At 33.3% G+C, this 15,762-nt stretch overlaps 1 protein-coding gene across 1 annotated transcript; it reads right to left on the bottom strand.

Annotated features, from left to right (window-relative positions):
- Positions 1 to 7,513: 7,513 nt before the first annotated feature.
- Positions 7,514 to 14,646, bottom strand: S (EGF receptor activation regulator Star). The gene is made up of 5 exons (XM_068769498.1): positions 14,438 to 14,646; positions 13,117 to 13,393; positions 10,727 to 11,100; positions 9,372 to 9,554; positions 7,514 to 8,314 (listed from the first exon to the last, which is right to left on the bottom strand). The coding sequence occupies exons 1-5, from the start codon at positions 14,447 to 14,449 to the stop codon at positions 8,183 to 8,185; spliced, it is 978 nt and encodes a 325-aa protein (XP_068625599.1). The 5' UTR covers positions 14,450 to 14,646; the 3' UTR covers positions 7,514 to 8,182.
- Between the last annotated feature and the right edge of the window lie 1,116 nt (positions 14,647 to 15,762).

Consider the following 15,762-nt stretch of genomic DNA (forward strand, 5'->3'; position numbering starts at 1 on the left):
CACACCCCCACAACAATTTCCTCCAATGATATTTGCTGCTGGCAGACATTTGCCACAACGGGTGAGCAGTTGGATATCTCTCCAACTCCCACTCCATCATTCCTATCACGATTTCTTCAACAACAATCGATTATTTTTTCATAATTTAGAAATGACAGAGTTAACTCTGTGATTAAAATACATCAGAGAATTCATTGCTCCTTGAACCGTTGATGTTAATGCGGATCAGGCACGGGTCGCGGGGCTCGCGTCACGGGTCACGGGGCTCTTTTTGTACGGTTTTGATATTAAGGAGTATGTAGAGGTGCATATCACTGTATATCACATGATATTATTGTTGTACGTTATATCGCGTGCTCGACTCCGGGGTTCGACGTGCTCAACCATTACCGATGTTCACGTGATAATAAGTGACACTTAAAGACTTCTATTGGGGAGTACACTCTTGAAAACACTTGTTTGTTATTAAATCCAAATATTAAAACTGCACGTCTTCAAGAAGGGATTTCCCCGTGTTATATATTCCTTTTTAAAGTGTATTCGAGTAGGGAATTCCCCGTTAGAAAGTTTGTACACTGGACTTTAGTTTTAAAAAATAATTCGACATATTGTTATAACACTTGTTGATTTTGTAAATATAAATGCATATCGGTACATGGATTAGCACGGATTTACAGATTTCGGGGGCGGCCAGTTGTTAGAAGTAGTAATAGACGCAATCGGGCCGCTTCGGCAGTTCTCGGGCACGAGTGCGACGGAAGACGTTCTTCTTTTTCTAACTTTCGAACATCGTTATCCATTAAGACGCTCTCCAAACCTTACTAACATCTCTTGATGTTTTTTTGACACTAAATAAAAGGAAAATTCCATCCGGTTTGCTCAAGATGTTTATATACCTTCATTAAATTCGCGTCGAGAGATGAGATAAATATACTCTATCTCTATCTCTTCTCGTCAGTGAAGTAAGGAGAAGGTAGACCTCATTTCTCTTCGCAGCCATTTAAAGTGCAATGTGTATATGCAAGAATTGATTTTATTTATATCTTTTTTTTACAACATTTCAAAGATTGATAAGTTTGTACAGATATTTCTTATATGAATTCCATATTGCTAGTTATTTTTACTTGTGTACTTTATTTGTCGGCGTGAAGTAAGTCGGGGGCAGTGTGGGGGTGTTTGGCATTTATGTTTTCATTCCACTGTGTAAAGTGTGGGCAGTATCCACTTCACCATAAAGAGTGCCTGGAGCCAGTTTGCAAGAATACTGTTAATCATCAGCTAGACCAAGGCTGGACATCGGCCACCGCGATATATTTCGATTAGCATCAGCTAGATGCGGCCTTAATATAGCGTCTTCTAACGACCTTAACAGGATCATCTGTTCACCCCGGACATCCTGCAGCAGGTCTGTGGTCTCCTCTTCAGGTGCCATTTGTTTTGCACAGAGCACACGCCGGTGACTCCCATCAGTTTACGGATCTCCTCATACCTGATTCAATCTCGTAAAGAAATCCCGAGTACACTCCATGGCTTGTTGAATCTGTAAGCCATTGAGGTCAGAAATGAGAGACCACGTGAGACTTAGGTCGTAAATTTTCGACATTAGGCACTAAGTGAAATTGCACTTGTCTAAGTCGTTTCTAATGAGAAAAGTAATTTCACAGTAACAAGTGGTTGGAAAGGCAATAATAATGATGATTCACAGCATTCTTATAATGAAGGAACTGAAGACAACTTGTTTTGAAATGTTTTTATTTAATTACTATTTGTAATAAACAGGCCGATTTTTGACCCATTCATGCCAAATGAAACAGTAAATGGATACTGCCCAAAATATTTATATTAAATTATACAAAGAATGGCTCCCCCTTTCCTCTCTCACACATTTTCATACATCGAGAAATATGTATGAGATGACCCGACTTCCTGTATTAATTGTAGGCGGTGGTGTTGCTATGTACCAGAAAGATTTCTCTAGCAAACTTCGTATTTTCTTTTCTTGACTCCTCCAATATCTGCATCTTCTCCGAGTTGTTTTTACTCGTCACGGTCTCCTACTCTTTTTGTGTCTACAAAAAAAACATGTCTAACTTTTGGTAAGTTATAAGTAATTTGGTCTAAAGTCGGGGGTTACACCTTAGATATATTCGACATTTAGAAAATTCATGATGGCTGATCTTCGGATGACGACTTTTATTGCGTTTTCACCATCTCCCGATATTCATGTCGTTAACGGCTAATTAACAAACCTCCATTTGATTTCTTTTTGAAAAACAGAGCAATAAGATGGCCGCCGAGATATGCGTGTTAAAAATTTATTGATTTTGCTGGTTTGCATCACAGAGGTTTCTGAACATTTTTTCAAATTTTTAAGTTTATTGATCTGCAGATATCCCCAATTTTCAAGAATGTGAAGTATTTTTTTGAAATAAGAACAGGGTCCACAGTCATTGTGGTAAAACATTTGCAATTTTCGTAATTAATTTTCTCGGTGTAGTCGTCGTCGAAGCTATGATTCTGAAATTGCATTTTTGTCCCATTTATGCCAAAATAATATCGTAAAAGTAATCGAGTTCCTTTCCTATGGAATATTTCACACCACCACCGCCAATACCACCGTCACCAACAATATCTCCACCAAACATACCAACTAACATGCCCGTATCGCTGTTTAAATATAATTGTATGTAAATGATATCGAGTGTACACACACCCCGACACGGAGTGTGTGTGCGACGAAGTTTCGAAGTACTTATTATTATTTGTAAAGTTTAATTATTTTTGGTAATGTTATTATAGTTTATTTTAGGCCTGTTCGCAGAGCTCCTGCGGTCTAGTGATTTGCGGACTGTACACGAAGCCTCGCACATTCCTTGAAACCTATGGAGGTCACTCTGTCCTTTCCAGGTCCTATGCGAACCTGAAAAATGTCATAAGTCTACAAAAATAAAAATTATCTACATTATTTGTTGCCTTTGATCTACTGAAATCAATATTTTATCCAGGAGAATACAAAGATCCTTGTCTCTCCACTTTTCCCCAGTCTCCAACCTTCCCAACTCCTTCCTTTTTCTCCTATCTTCCACCTCTACTTTCTCCCTCCACCAACCCCACACTCATAATTACCAGTAAAATTAATTTGAGAAAACGCAAAATTCGGAATGTATTGCTTTCTCTCGTTTAACTTACCCGTAGCTAACTTATGATCAATTTGATTGGACTGTCCTGCGATGGGACCCCAAGAATGTGTTAAGGTCCACTGTATTTGAAGGTATAGTAGAATGGACGCGTTGGAGCTTTGTGAATGTGAAGGGCCTGTATCATTCCAAGTGTTGTGGCCGGCAGCTAACAGTATCATTGAAGCCTTATAAGTTCTTCGCGACCGTGGTCATTCCACAGACTAGACCACCCAAAAGTAGCTAGTATTATTATATATTGAACACTGATGGATTTTATATTTCTGTTCCCGGAGGTGTTGGCTATTGAACCAAATGTTTTCGATTTTATTTAAGAAACTCAACACGAAGAGCATATAGTGGCTTCAAATGGACATATACATAAATATATACGTTTAATATAATTTTTAAGTTGTATCATAGACTGACGGGGACAGCGCTACGATATAGACCTTTTAACTAAGATTTCGTTGTACCCACCATTTGTTAAATTCGACATACCCTCACTATAACTCTTACTTTAGAACATTCCGAGGTCCGTTTATATAGAAAGACTAATCATTCAAATCAAGCAATGCCGGTTATTATAAATTTTAGTTCTACCCACAGTGTGCTATTGGTCTTTAGACCTCGTCGCGTTGTCCTTGTGCGTTTATTTCAGGCGTGCTTGTATCGGTGCGTTATATAGTTTATTGCGACTAAATATATTTAACACTGGCAATACTGGAAAATTACGTTAGTGGCATATATGAAGCTATTGGAATTGTGTTCAAAGATAGCCAGTGTTTATTTGTGAAGGGTAGGCTACTGGCAATGCATTAGTTCTGCGATTTTCATTGTAAATAAGTTTTAGGCAGACGGTGCGATATTCTTCCAACTACCCTCGAGGTGTAGAGCAATAATTGATTTATTTATCGAAGTCAAACCAATATGGGCAAACTTTTGATAGGTTTCGACATTTTGATTATTATGGATACTAGCAAAATTATTGAAGATTGAAATGAAAATGCATCAGATTTTATAATTTTTTTTACCGGATATTTCAATATTTCAGAGAAGTTGGCACATGTTGGTTTGGTGATTATAAGTTCGGTTGATTCTTCTATATAGTTTAATTTAGTTTGTCGTCCAGGCTGTACGTCGCTGAGCTCGTCCTCGCGTACCGTTCGCACAACGTAGCGTATATTAACCCGTATGTTATCGTGTAGTCGCGTTGGGCAGTACCTCGTGTAAAAAGTATCCAGGGATTATGTTTAGCGTTCGTTACTGACACACCGTGTCCCGGGAAGTATTAATAAACATATTTGTAACTCTACTGTTGTTTTATTTTATAACTACCCACATTACTTTATGTACTGGTAAATACTCTATGACCTGTGGCAGAAGAAACTCGACAGAGGGAATACCCGAAATAAAACCAAGTACATTTTGATTACATGCTACGGTATATATTCATTTTTAATTATCACTTATGGAATAAACGCAGTTTTTTTGGGACCAATTTCCCAATAACCTTAGTATAGAAATTCGTATACTTTATATAGAGCTTGGCCTATCACTCGGATATATTACCAGCTTAGCATTCCGTCACAAGGATGCACGAGAGAGCTAAACCTTGGCTTTGTCTGCTATTATTTGGCTAATTCTACCGGTTTAGAAAACGCTTGCGCTGGGAGAAGTGGCGGTTTTTTTCGATCTCAAGTCAGGACCGAACCTGTTTAGCTGTTAGGTTACAAAGCGTCAGCACACTCAGCAAAAGAAACAACCGAGTATTTTATTCTGGCAGGCGTGGTTTATTGGTTCATCTTTACAGTTACCAGCGGATTACCAGTTTCGGTTGCAAGGAAGGATCGAAGAGGATAAATTCACTACTTCAAGGTTCTTACGCCTACAAAAGCCTGTAAAAACAATTTCCTTATGGGATTGTTAATACATATACTTTTATTTATGTATAGGATACACTCCAGCGACAATGGTATTTAAAATAAAAAACACAACAATTAATTAAAGCGTTTTATTTTGTGAAATAATTGAGCTCGCACGAATTAAACTCTACATTCTTAACTTAATTGATTAAAAAAAAATTAAAATGTCATCACTTAATTAAAAAATTAATTATAAATTACACGAATCTAACGATACTGTCCGATTAATACTGAGAATTTGAATTGGCTGCCGCGCCCACTGCGCGGACGAACTCAGTCTTAAAATAACGAAAATTCCAAAAAAAAATAATTCAAGTGGACGCACTGTTCCGATGATTCGCTTACATTTAAAAACATTTAAAAAATTATTAAAAAAATACAAATAATCATATATATTCGGAATGGACATCGATAATTAATTACGGCACATTTAAAATTAAATATTAATCGCATTATAATTAAAATTCAATCATTGTTTAAAAATAATAATTATATAACAAGTGTAAGTTTAAAGCTTATGTTAGAGGAAATGCAATACTTGTGACGTGGGTAGTATGAAAATAGAAGTGGACGAAAATTAAGCTTGTGCTGAACCAGCTATACAGCCTATTATATGAAACATTTATAAAAAAATTTCCAAATATAAACAACTTCTCGTTAATAAGTGCACTAGACCCTCAACGATGTCCCAAACACCCACACGTGGGATTAATGTTCGTAAATATATATAAATATCAACGAATATATACGCCAAAATCAACAATCTGTGTATTATTAAATTGTTAGTAATACCATATGTATAGTCACGAACAAAATCATTAAGAATATAAATATATTTATGTGAATTCTTTTTTATTTTAATTCTGAATCTTCGATTTTAAGTTTAGACAATTATTTTCAAACAGAAAAGATATATAAAAATTCTATTACAATATGAAAGTTTAAATATTAATGATATTGTAAAACTGGTCACAAAAAACTGTGTTTATTTTGGTATGTTCCAAGGTTAGGGATTGGAATTATATATATATATATATACACCTATATGGCTTTACGAATTTTTATTTTACTGCTACCGAAACCGCTGTACCGCACCTTATATATACGTGGGGTGAGGGATACTGGCTGATCCATTCCGTCAGTCCGTCAATACTCGCAGTACAACTGTTTCTATAGCATTACAATAAATCCACAGTAGAAATACAATATGGTTTTATAACTTTTGTTCACGACTGTACATAAGGGTATTGAAATATTTGTAAATATTTTAACGTTTATGACAGGGCCGTCTATAGACTGTTCGCGTTAAGAATACAGTAAAGCTTTATTGTCCGTCGACTTAAGTTACTTTAACCGACTTTTTGCTTATATGTCCAACGGACATTCTTAACGCGAATGAACTGTAATTAATATTGTAATATTTAAAATAAGGCTTTAGTTCACATAGTGATCCAATTGGACGCCCTGGGTACCATTGTAAGAGAGTCGTCTTAGGCGTGACAAAATATTTCCACGAAAATTTCTCTTCTTTCTATAGTGAAAAATGTCTGAGAAGTCTGAAGTTCTGGTCTATGATCACCAGATATATCGCCAATGGTAATAATTACCAGAAAAAAAGCCATAGATAACAGGCTAAATAATACTAGAGATAAAAATATTTGTAACTTTTCGACGCGACTGTACTGTCCGCTAGGGATATCAAAAACTAGTTAAGGCACATGGGTGGAGTAATATTGTCTCGACTTAAATCTTACATCATCAGACAGATGTTGGGACGGTAGGAATTAAATATATACAGGGTGTACCATAATAAAGTTCACTTTTTAAAAAATAAATTCTTTCAACCAAAGCTCCCTGAACCAAAAGGAAGGGGACACTTGTGACATATAAGTTATACCAAATTTACATTAATTGACCATTATGTTCAGATTTTTTGTGATTTTATTGGAAGACATCTCAAAACCAGAGTCTAGAATTTTCAAAAATACTTAATAAATTGGTTATGGCTGCGGTTTAATACCATAAACTCCATATTTTTTTTTAATATTTCCAAAAAACGAACTTTATTATGGCCAACCCTTTTGATTTATATATAAATATAGTTTTAATGAAATATTTCTTCATCGTCGTCATTTAGCATCGTTAAACAAATTAGAAAGCCGTGTTCACATCCCTTTAGGTAGGAGGCTTTTAAAAATCAATTTTATTAAAATAAAAATTCAAGATTCCTATATATATTTAAAATCACTCGAGTAATTCTTGTATGAACCAAAAAAACATAGGTTGTCCTATAAATCAACATCAAACTGAGGGTAAACGGAAATGTTTTGAAAAACATGTGTAATTTATTTTGAAATTATAGTAATAATTTTGACTTCACGTCTTAACCAAAGATATTATTCTCCAATAAAATCAGGCAATTTTAAATGATTTTTCCTCTATCTTTTATAAAATTACTTACGGATATTATGAAACAGAAAAATAAGTAGAAATGTGAAAAGATCGACAGATAGACAATAATCGAAAATATACATGAAATAGATTCTTTCAAATTTTTATTCTTGAGTTAACTATAAATTTTTTTTAGATTGACGTTGATTTACGGGACACCATATATATACGTTTCAGTATAAATGTTGGCGCCCATTTTCGGACATTACATATACGTTTTAATACATTAAAATAGTGAAACAATGAAAATCATCACATACATATCGATTATTACCATAAACAAAATCGATTAATTTTATCTATGGACATACGCGTAGGGGTTTCCCCGTAACGGTGGAATAGAACTATAACTAATTATTCGAATTAAAAAAATAAAATCGACGTTAATTCGTCCAAATCATTAGACATTCACTTAAAATATATTTAAAATCATTAAAACATCCACATTGACGCATAGATTAAATAATTTAAAAAAAAATCGATTAAAATTATCTTGTGAATAATCGAATAGTTTGAGTCATGGCCATCAAATGAGATTAATTACTTGCTTATATCTATCACTTAATTTTGAGTGTTAAACCACGTATAGCGGTGGATTTAGATTCGTTAGTGCTGTGCGGGGCTGATGGATCAAGGTCCAACGTCCCGGAGGGAGTACATCACGCTGTCGCTGAAGGCTGCTGCCACTGTGTAGTTCTTCGTGGTCAGGAACTGAGTGGTTTTGTTCCTCGACGAGGCGTCCGTTGAGAACACTTCAATAACCTATACATATACCATTTACAATATACTTATTTAATATATATATATATATATATATATATATAGATATGTGAGTGTTATTGTGTGCGTGTAAGAATCTTTGTGTGTGGTGTTTCTGTTTATTTGTATAAGATTTTATATATACATACATGCATGTCCCAAACTATTTATGTACAGATGGTACAGGTGTTTTCTTTTTCTTATCTCATATATACATGATCTTCATTAATTGGGACATCTAGTAATATATTTCCAAACATTTTGTTCATGTGCTTTTTTCATCTCTCTCATCCTTCATATTTTCTTTTATTTTTTTTAATTTTTCTCTCTGGCGGTATATTTTCACATTTCTTTTTCATCTTCACCATATTTTCAGCAATTTTACATTTATGTTTATAATTTGTAGATTATATAATTTTCTTTATTAAATTTTCCTTTGTATACAAACTTTCTTATACAAAACAAGCTTGTGTACAGATAGAATCTTTCACTGTTATAAGGGTGATTGTCTACAGATATAAAAGCTCTAAAGGGTTGAATATGTACCATTAAACATAAGGATATATATATATATATATATATATCCTTATGTATCCAATCTGTTTGTGTACATGCCAGTGTTTCTATTTCTGTATGCAAACTGATTGGTCATGTGCCAGCTGGAAGCTCTAAACCTTTTATTTTATACGGAAGGATTGGAAATCGTTGAAAAATAATTCAGAGCACTGAAAAATACAACAATTTATGTGTATTAATGTGATTAAATTACATTAATGTGTTGTTATCAAGTTTTAAAAATGCTATTTCTTAATATATTATTATTTCTGAAACCATTGAATATTGAATATGGTCTATCATACATTCATTTTACATGCTTTTACACCTATAACTAATCATATTGTGTAAAAATGATTTAAATTAAATTTGTTTTAATTTAAAAATAAATGTAATGGTTGTCTATGTGTGTGTGCCAGAGAGTGCCGTATAGGTGTATGTGTGTTTGTGTAGAGAATATAGGCCAGAACGATAACACAATATAAGAAACATATAGTTGACATACCTGCAAGTGCAATAGGCCATCATCGAAGGGCAGGTGTCTCAAGGCGGGCAGGGCGGCATCCCCGCCCAGCAGCAGCAACGGAGCTCGTGCAGCCTCCGCCGCCAGGAGCACCGTGTACAGCGGCAAACACAGCAGCCGCGAGCTGAACGCGCCGCCGCCACTCTCCGCCTCCTGGTAAGTCACCTGCAACACAGACAGACCATCAACACCTTCAGTACCCCAATCACACTCTACTTTCTTCTTTCTTCTCTCTACTTTCCTTAATGATAAATCTAAAATTAATTTAAAATTAGAACTTTTAATTATTTATCGCCAACTTTTTTAATCTATTTTATTATTGACTCTTTTCTTCTTCGCAAGGTGTTATAGTTGTGGAGAAGAAGCAGGAAGAAACTGCACAACAACATATCTTTTAGTAAATTTTCACAATACAGATTCAATTTATACATTTGTATATATATATATATATATATATATATATATATATATATATATATATATATATATGTGTGTGTATGTATATATGTGTGTATGTATATATTTATAAATATATATATATATATATATTACAATTTTTGTATTGGCAGACTTAATGCCTTTAGGCATTCTTTACTGGTAAATCCATATGCCATTTATATAAATACTGTACTATATAGATTTACTATATTATAATTACAAAGACACATCCGTCAGTGTATTTGTACATATATGACATTTTAGCATTGGCAGCTGTTTTGGTCACTGATTTAGAATGTTTAAAGAAAGATAGTTTGATTGAGTGATTTTATTTTAAAAAATGAGTTCTATTTATATGTGCGAATGAGGGCGTTCCATTTGGCGTCCCTCTCGCACACTATAAGGCAGTGCTGCATAAAACGCGCGTACGCGGGTAGCCAGATCTCAGTAGCTGTCGAACTGTATATACATATGCTATATATGTTATGACACCCAGTTTTCTATATACAAGTTATATACACAGGTTCTGCCTGTTTTGGGCATGCCTATGAACTTTTAGATTTAAACCATTCCTTAATGTTAATCAATGTATCCTAGGACTCTAGTTAATTGCGACAGCACCTTTTATACCTATGCCTTCTCTTCTTGCTCATGGTTAACCACTGCCACTTCCAATGAGCAATTCTTAGAGCTAAGTCGGTGACCTTTGGTTTTTCTGCTGATCTCATTTCTGACATAACCTCACAGTGAAGTTCCAATTTTAGCCCTCTACTTTGCTCTCTGGGTCCTTCTTATAAGACCAACAGTAAATAACCATGTCTTAAACCTCTAAAACTAATTCAGTACTAAAAACAATTCCTATTGTACTTTTTAAAGATAAGTAAAGCATTGATACATACCTCACGGGGATGGTTGGTAGGGCTGAGACAAGCGTGCAGCGCTCTAGAGGCACCTCTTAGCGCTAAATAATCTCTTGCCGCAGCCCTGACCACAACTCCATCCCAACCTCGAACAGCCTCCAGAAACAAAGTAGTCGGATCTCTCGGACCTTTGGGCAGGAACTCTATAAATGTCCCCCTCTCATTTGGACCCAGGATTCGGTCCAGGATTTCAACTCTTGGTGTAGGTTCAGGTTTTGGGGGTTGAACATGTGCCGCTCGGGGTGCAAGATGTAACTGCCTGACATAAGCTACCAGGGGTGGTGATTCCTGTGAGATTTTGGCCAGTTCATAATCCCTGGACATGTTCAAACGGAACTGTTGGGCGCCCAAAGCTGGAGACAATAGTAATCCACTATTAATAATTAATTACAAGGCAGGTTTCATTAAGTATAAAAAATTTATTAAATATTTTTAAAGAAATATTAATTACAAATGTATTACTAAAGCATAAAGCTCAAGATTGGCAATACCAATTCAGCTTTTTTTTATATTTTTTGTCAACATTCAAAGATGGTTCTTTCCGAGAAGGCAATGGACAAATAGTAAAAAACGGTAAAAAGAGAACTTCTTTTCTTTACGAACTACTGAATAGATGAAAAATGTGCTCCTATTTAGACTACAACAACACTTTTCTTTATAAAAAAAAACTTTATTTTCTGTAGAACACATTCAATATGTAAACAATAATGTTGTAAAATAGACAAACAAATAAAAACTTGCCCACATAAAATTGATAAATAACACAAATATTATAATAAAGTTGAATAAATAATAAATATACACTGCGAAAAGTTGTAAAAGTAACATTTAACTGGCAACATGAAATAATAAGTAAGAAATTTTTATGCTGGCAACATTGATATTTTTTCTCCTTTTTAATCCTTTGATCAACTTTATGTATATTTTTATTACTAATTAAATAAATTAGTTAAACTGGTTTCTTTAGAGAAGGTTCAAATATTTGAAAATTACAGCAATATTACCAATTCACAATTATAAACATTTGACATTCTACAAAATGAAATATTTTTATAATAGCTGTGGTCAATATATTTCAAGACTGATCAATATATGCATACAATCTTCAAGTACTTCTTTTTATATGGCTTCCATTATTGTGAGCCTTGAGTACAGCCTTGAGTACACAGGGACATTATTTTTCTTAATAAGTTTTTCATTTAATAATTTTATTTTCATCCTCATGTTTTGTCCTTTTCAATATCATCTCTGCATGCTTACTTTATTTGTTTTATAATCTATCTATTCCTTTTCATATTTTATTTCCCTACCTTACTTCGCCTTCACCTTCAGAATACACCAATACCTCACTTGGGGTCGTTTTACGTTGCTTCTAATTAGCACTAAGTTTCATTAGGCATTGTCTTGAGTTCGAATCTATAATCTTTTTTTGAAACTTTCTTTTTCTTAAAGATGGCAACACTTTTGTTTCTAACTGAGCCATGTCATCATAACTAGATATTCCCTTTTTAACAAAAAAAATCAACTCAATTTTAATACAGTTTTGTTTTCATGTTTTGCTAATTTTAGTATTCAATTTCAATTACATAGTTTTGGTTTTTTTTAGGGGATAATAATATTTTGCAAATTAGTATGTGTTGTTTCTAGTTACAAGAAAGGCAAATATTTTTTCAACTTTTTATGTAATTCTTGTTTTCTATATGTTTGCTTTGTTCAATTTTCATTTTAAAATTTGGAATTTTTGTTAACCTGGAACCTACCTTCAATATTTAGGTGATTTGCTATAGAAAATCTTAATTCACTTTGTTCAATTCACATTGTTTCAATTTGCATCGTGATTTTTTGGAATGTTAATAAGACTCAAAGTGAGTATTGGTTTACTATCTTTTACACTTTTATTTTATACAATAATCAAGTACATTACATGAAGGAGCCGAGAAAATCTGAAGATGATGATATTTATCAGTAATGAAGAGGGTAAAAGGGCGAGAGCATTGTCACCTCTGTCATAAGACAGAAAAACCTGGAGATAACCCGGAAACCCAGAGACTGACATGATATAACTAAGCAGAGAGGAACAATCAATGTATAAAGTGATCACTGTTTGTATTTATATTCATCAGCATATCAGCTGATAGCCATCCACTGCAAAGCATAGGCCTTCCCTAAAGAACCCACCTCATGATGATCAGTATCACATTGCCTACATCCAGCAACTTTCTGTGGCCACTATATAGTTGTTCCAGTTAGTGAGGGGCTTACTATATGTCTCCTTGTGGTTGCTACATAAGCAACTTTCAGACCTAATCGGTTACATAGGTACAGTACAAAGTTTGTTGCTATGTATGTTAGGTATAGTATAAACTCACCAACAGTATCCATGTAAATCAACAGAATTGTCATTACGGTGACAAAGGTAAGCAGAAACAGGACAGCAGGTAGGAACTGACGGTACAAATCATTTGGGGGCATCTTTGTGAATGAGGGCATGGTGATCCTTGGAGACGGAACAGGTGCTGCCACAGTCACCGGCACCGGATTCGCTTTGTCAGGCAACTTTGTTGGCGCACTCTTATCACTGGCCTCTGGTTGTTCCATAGTTTCAGCCGGTTTTGGCTGTTCAGGCATTTCGCCTACAGGTATCTTCTGCAATTGTATAAAACATTAACTTTGGCTTTTAATATGGCACATTGAATAAATAAGTTAGACTAATGGTGAATTTCAGCTGATTTATTTGTTTTTGTCTTTACTGCATATTGCTATGATAGCTTACATATGTAAAGTAATTAAAATCAATTATATTTAAATGATTAATATTTCCTCTATGCCATATCAAATGCCAATTACTTTAAAATATTTCTATAAAAACCTCATATTGTCATTGTCAAACTAATATATCTTCTAATAATTTTGAAGCTAAATAATGAGTCCAATTTTATTTAATTACTAATTGACCCAAGTGACATCTGGTCTTAGGTATGGATAATCAATTTATACCTTAATAACCACAAAATGATATTTAAAAATCATATTTTCATAATAAATGACTAATAAAAGCCTTTTTAGTGTCAGTTAATGTATGGAACATGCAATCAAAAAATCAATGGTTTCAAAACATTTCCAACATTCAGATTACTAGTTATTAAAATTAATTAGTCTCCTAGTTGTCCTTATAGATTTTGTACGGCCGAAAATTATTGGCTAATCCTATTGTAATGAAAAAAATAATGTTACATATTTCACTGAATTATTTGTACAGGTTGATATAAAATAGATTTAAAAGCTTTAAGGCTTTTGGCGATGAGTTATATATTTACAGCCTTACAGTTATTACACATATAACTAATCACTTTGTATAAACTATATTTAATTTGGCAATAATTAATTATTGTACTCTATGTGAAGCTATATAACAGTGAAGACACTACATACAATTTACACTTGGTTAGTTTTAAATAAATAGGTATAATAATACTTGTCAATATTACATTATTTCGTAAGACTTTAACACTAAAATTTTATTATTACATTGCCGAATGATAATGAAACTCCGCCACCTGTCACCGCGACAGGTGGTAAGTTTTTTTTTGTTTTTTTTTTACATTGATATGTTGCAGAAAATTTAACGAATGCTATTACATAGCAAATAAAATAAAGTCAAATATAATAATTCACACGTGTAAAACTTACTTTTTCAGCCATAATTTAATATTAAAAGGAACTACAGTTTGATGTTTATTTAACAGTATTGGCCGGCGGCGGATTAGAATCACACCCAGATTCTAGGAGGTGCCAGCTATTACGTTTATAAATATAACATTGCTACGCGCACCGCATTTTTGTATAACAATAACAATAGAATTTTATACGAACACACAAAACAGGTGAACGAACGCGTGAGTCACTGTTGGAGGATAGGGATTCCAGCTGTCACATCGATTTGTCAAACTACATTATCGATTTCCCAATATATTTCGATATAATTCGTAACATAAATCAACTAAAACTGTTTTTATTACTATTTCATTATATAATTATATAAAAAAATGTATTTTTAAATAATTATATTATTTAAAAAGTATTTTTTTTTCTTTCTGAATAAATAAAATTTTAAATTAATGTTGTAGAGTCTACTTTTACAGACAAGAGATGTTTGGATTTCTTTAAATGATAAATCGCGGTTAATACGTCGACTTGATTTTTGATAAATCTTAATAAAAAACTAAATAGAATTTTAATGCGAATTACTATGCGAAAGCGAAGGCTTAAATATTTTTTTATAACATTATAACACTGTTATAAAATTTTTCGTTACTATCGAATCACGTGCAAATTACACATCTTTTATCTTTTTTATTTATCTTCAAACAACGCACAATAATTATGCATATAAGATTCCGCGTTATATTTTACAAACGCAAATAGACATTATAATTTTTGCAGACTGCTTAGGTTCATTATGCATATTAATCAGTAAAGGTACTATCGTGTAAAAGCTTATTTAGTTTCTAGATGAGGACTACTGATATTTCTTACCGTTATTAACTCATTACTTCATTGCTTTAAAAATAAGACTCCCTGCACATGTTCTGTACCTTATATAGGTGTAAATAAAAGTCAATTTTTCAATTAAGGAAGATATTTATTGTCAAAGGTTTCAAAAATTACATAAAACAACAGCAATCCATTTGAGAACGAGGTTATAGCGATTTTTACAAAATCGAAACTCACATATAAAACACGCAAATATTTACAGATATCGATGAAAAAACACAGACAGAGTCTATAATCTTATATTTGAATTGATTAAGGCAGATGAAATGAGTTAACATCTACTAAAATGGTAATCCAAATAAATTTCAAAAATGCCGAGAGATATTTATTTACAAAATTTTTGAACATACAAAGTACACATGAACTACTAAGAAATGGAAATGTATACAAAAAAATTAATATAGAATATGGTAATAATAATATACGTAAGATTTGCGATTTGTACTCTGGTAAACTTTATT

Source organism: Battus philenor, unplaced genomic scaffold (assembly GCF_028537555.1).
Source record: "Battus philenor isolate CCGP_79_NKW_IND1 unplaced genomic scaffold, ilBatPhil1.0.hap1 SCAF_28, whole genome shotgun sequence".
Classification (NCBI taxonomy): domain Eukaryota; kingdom Metazoa; phylum Arthropoda; class Insecta; order Lepidoptera; family Papilionidae; genus Battus; species Battus philenor.

Coding starts and splice junctions, on each gene's coding strand:
- S (XM_068769498.1), bottom strand. Junction 9,555..10,726: donor CTACCAACCATCCCCGTGAG/GTATGTATCAAT, acceptor TCTGTGTTGCAG/GTGACTTACCAGGAGGCGGA. Junction 8,315..9,371: donor ATGGCCTATTGCACTTGCAG/GTATGTCAACTA, acceptor GTATATGTATAG/GTTATTGAAGTGTTCTCAAC.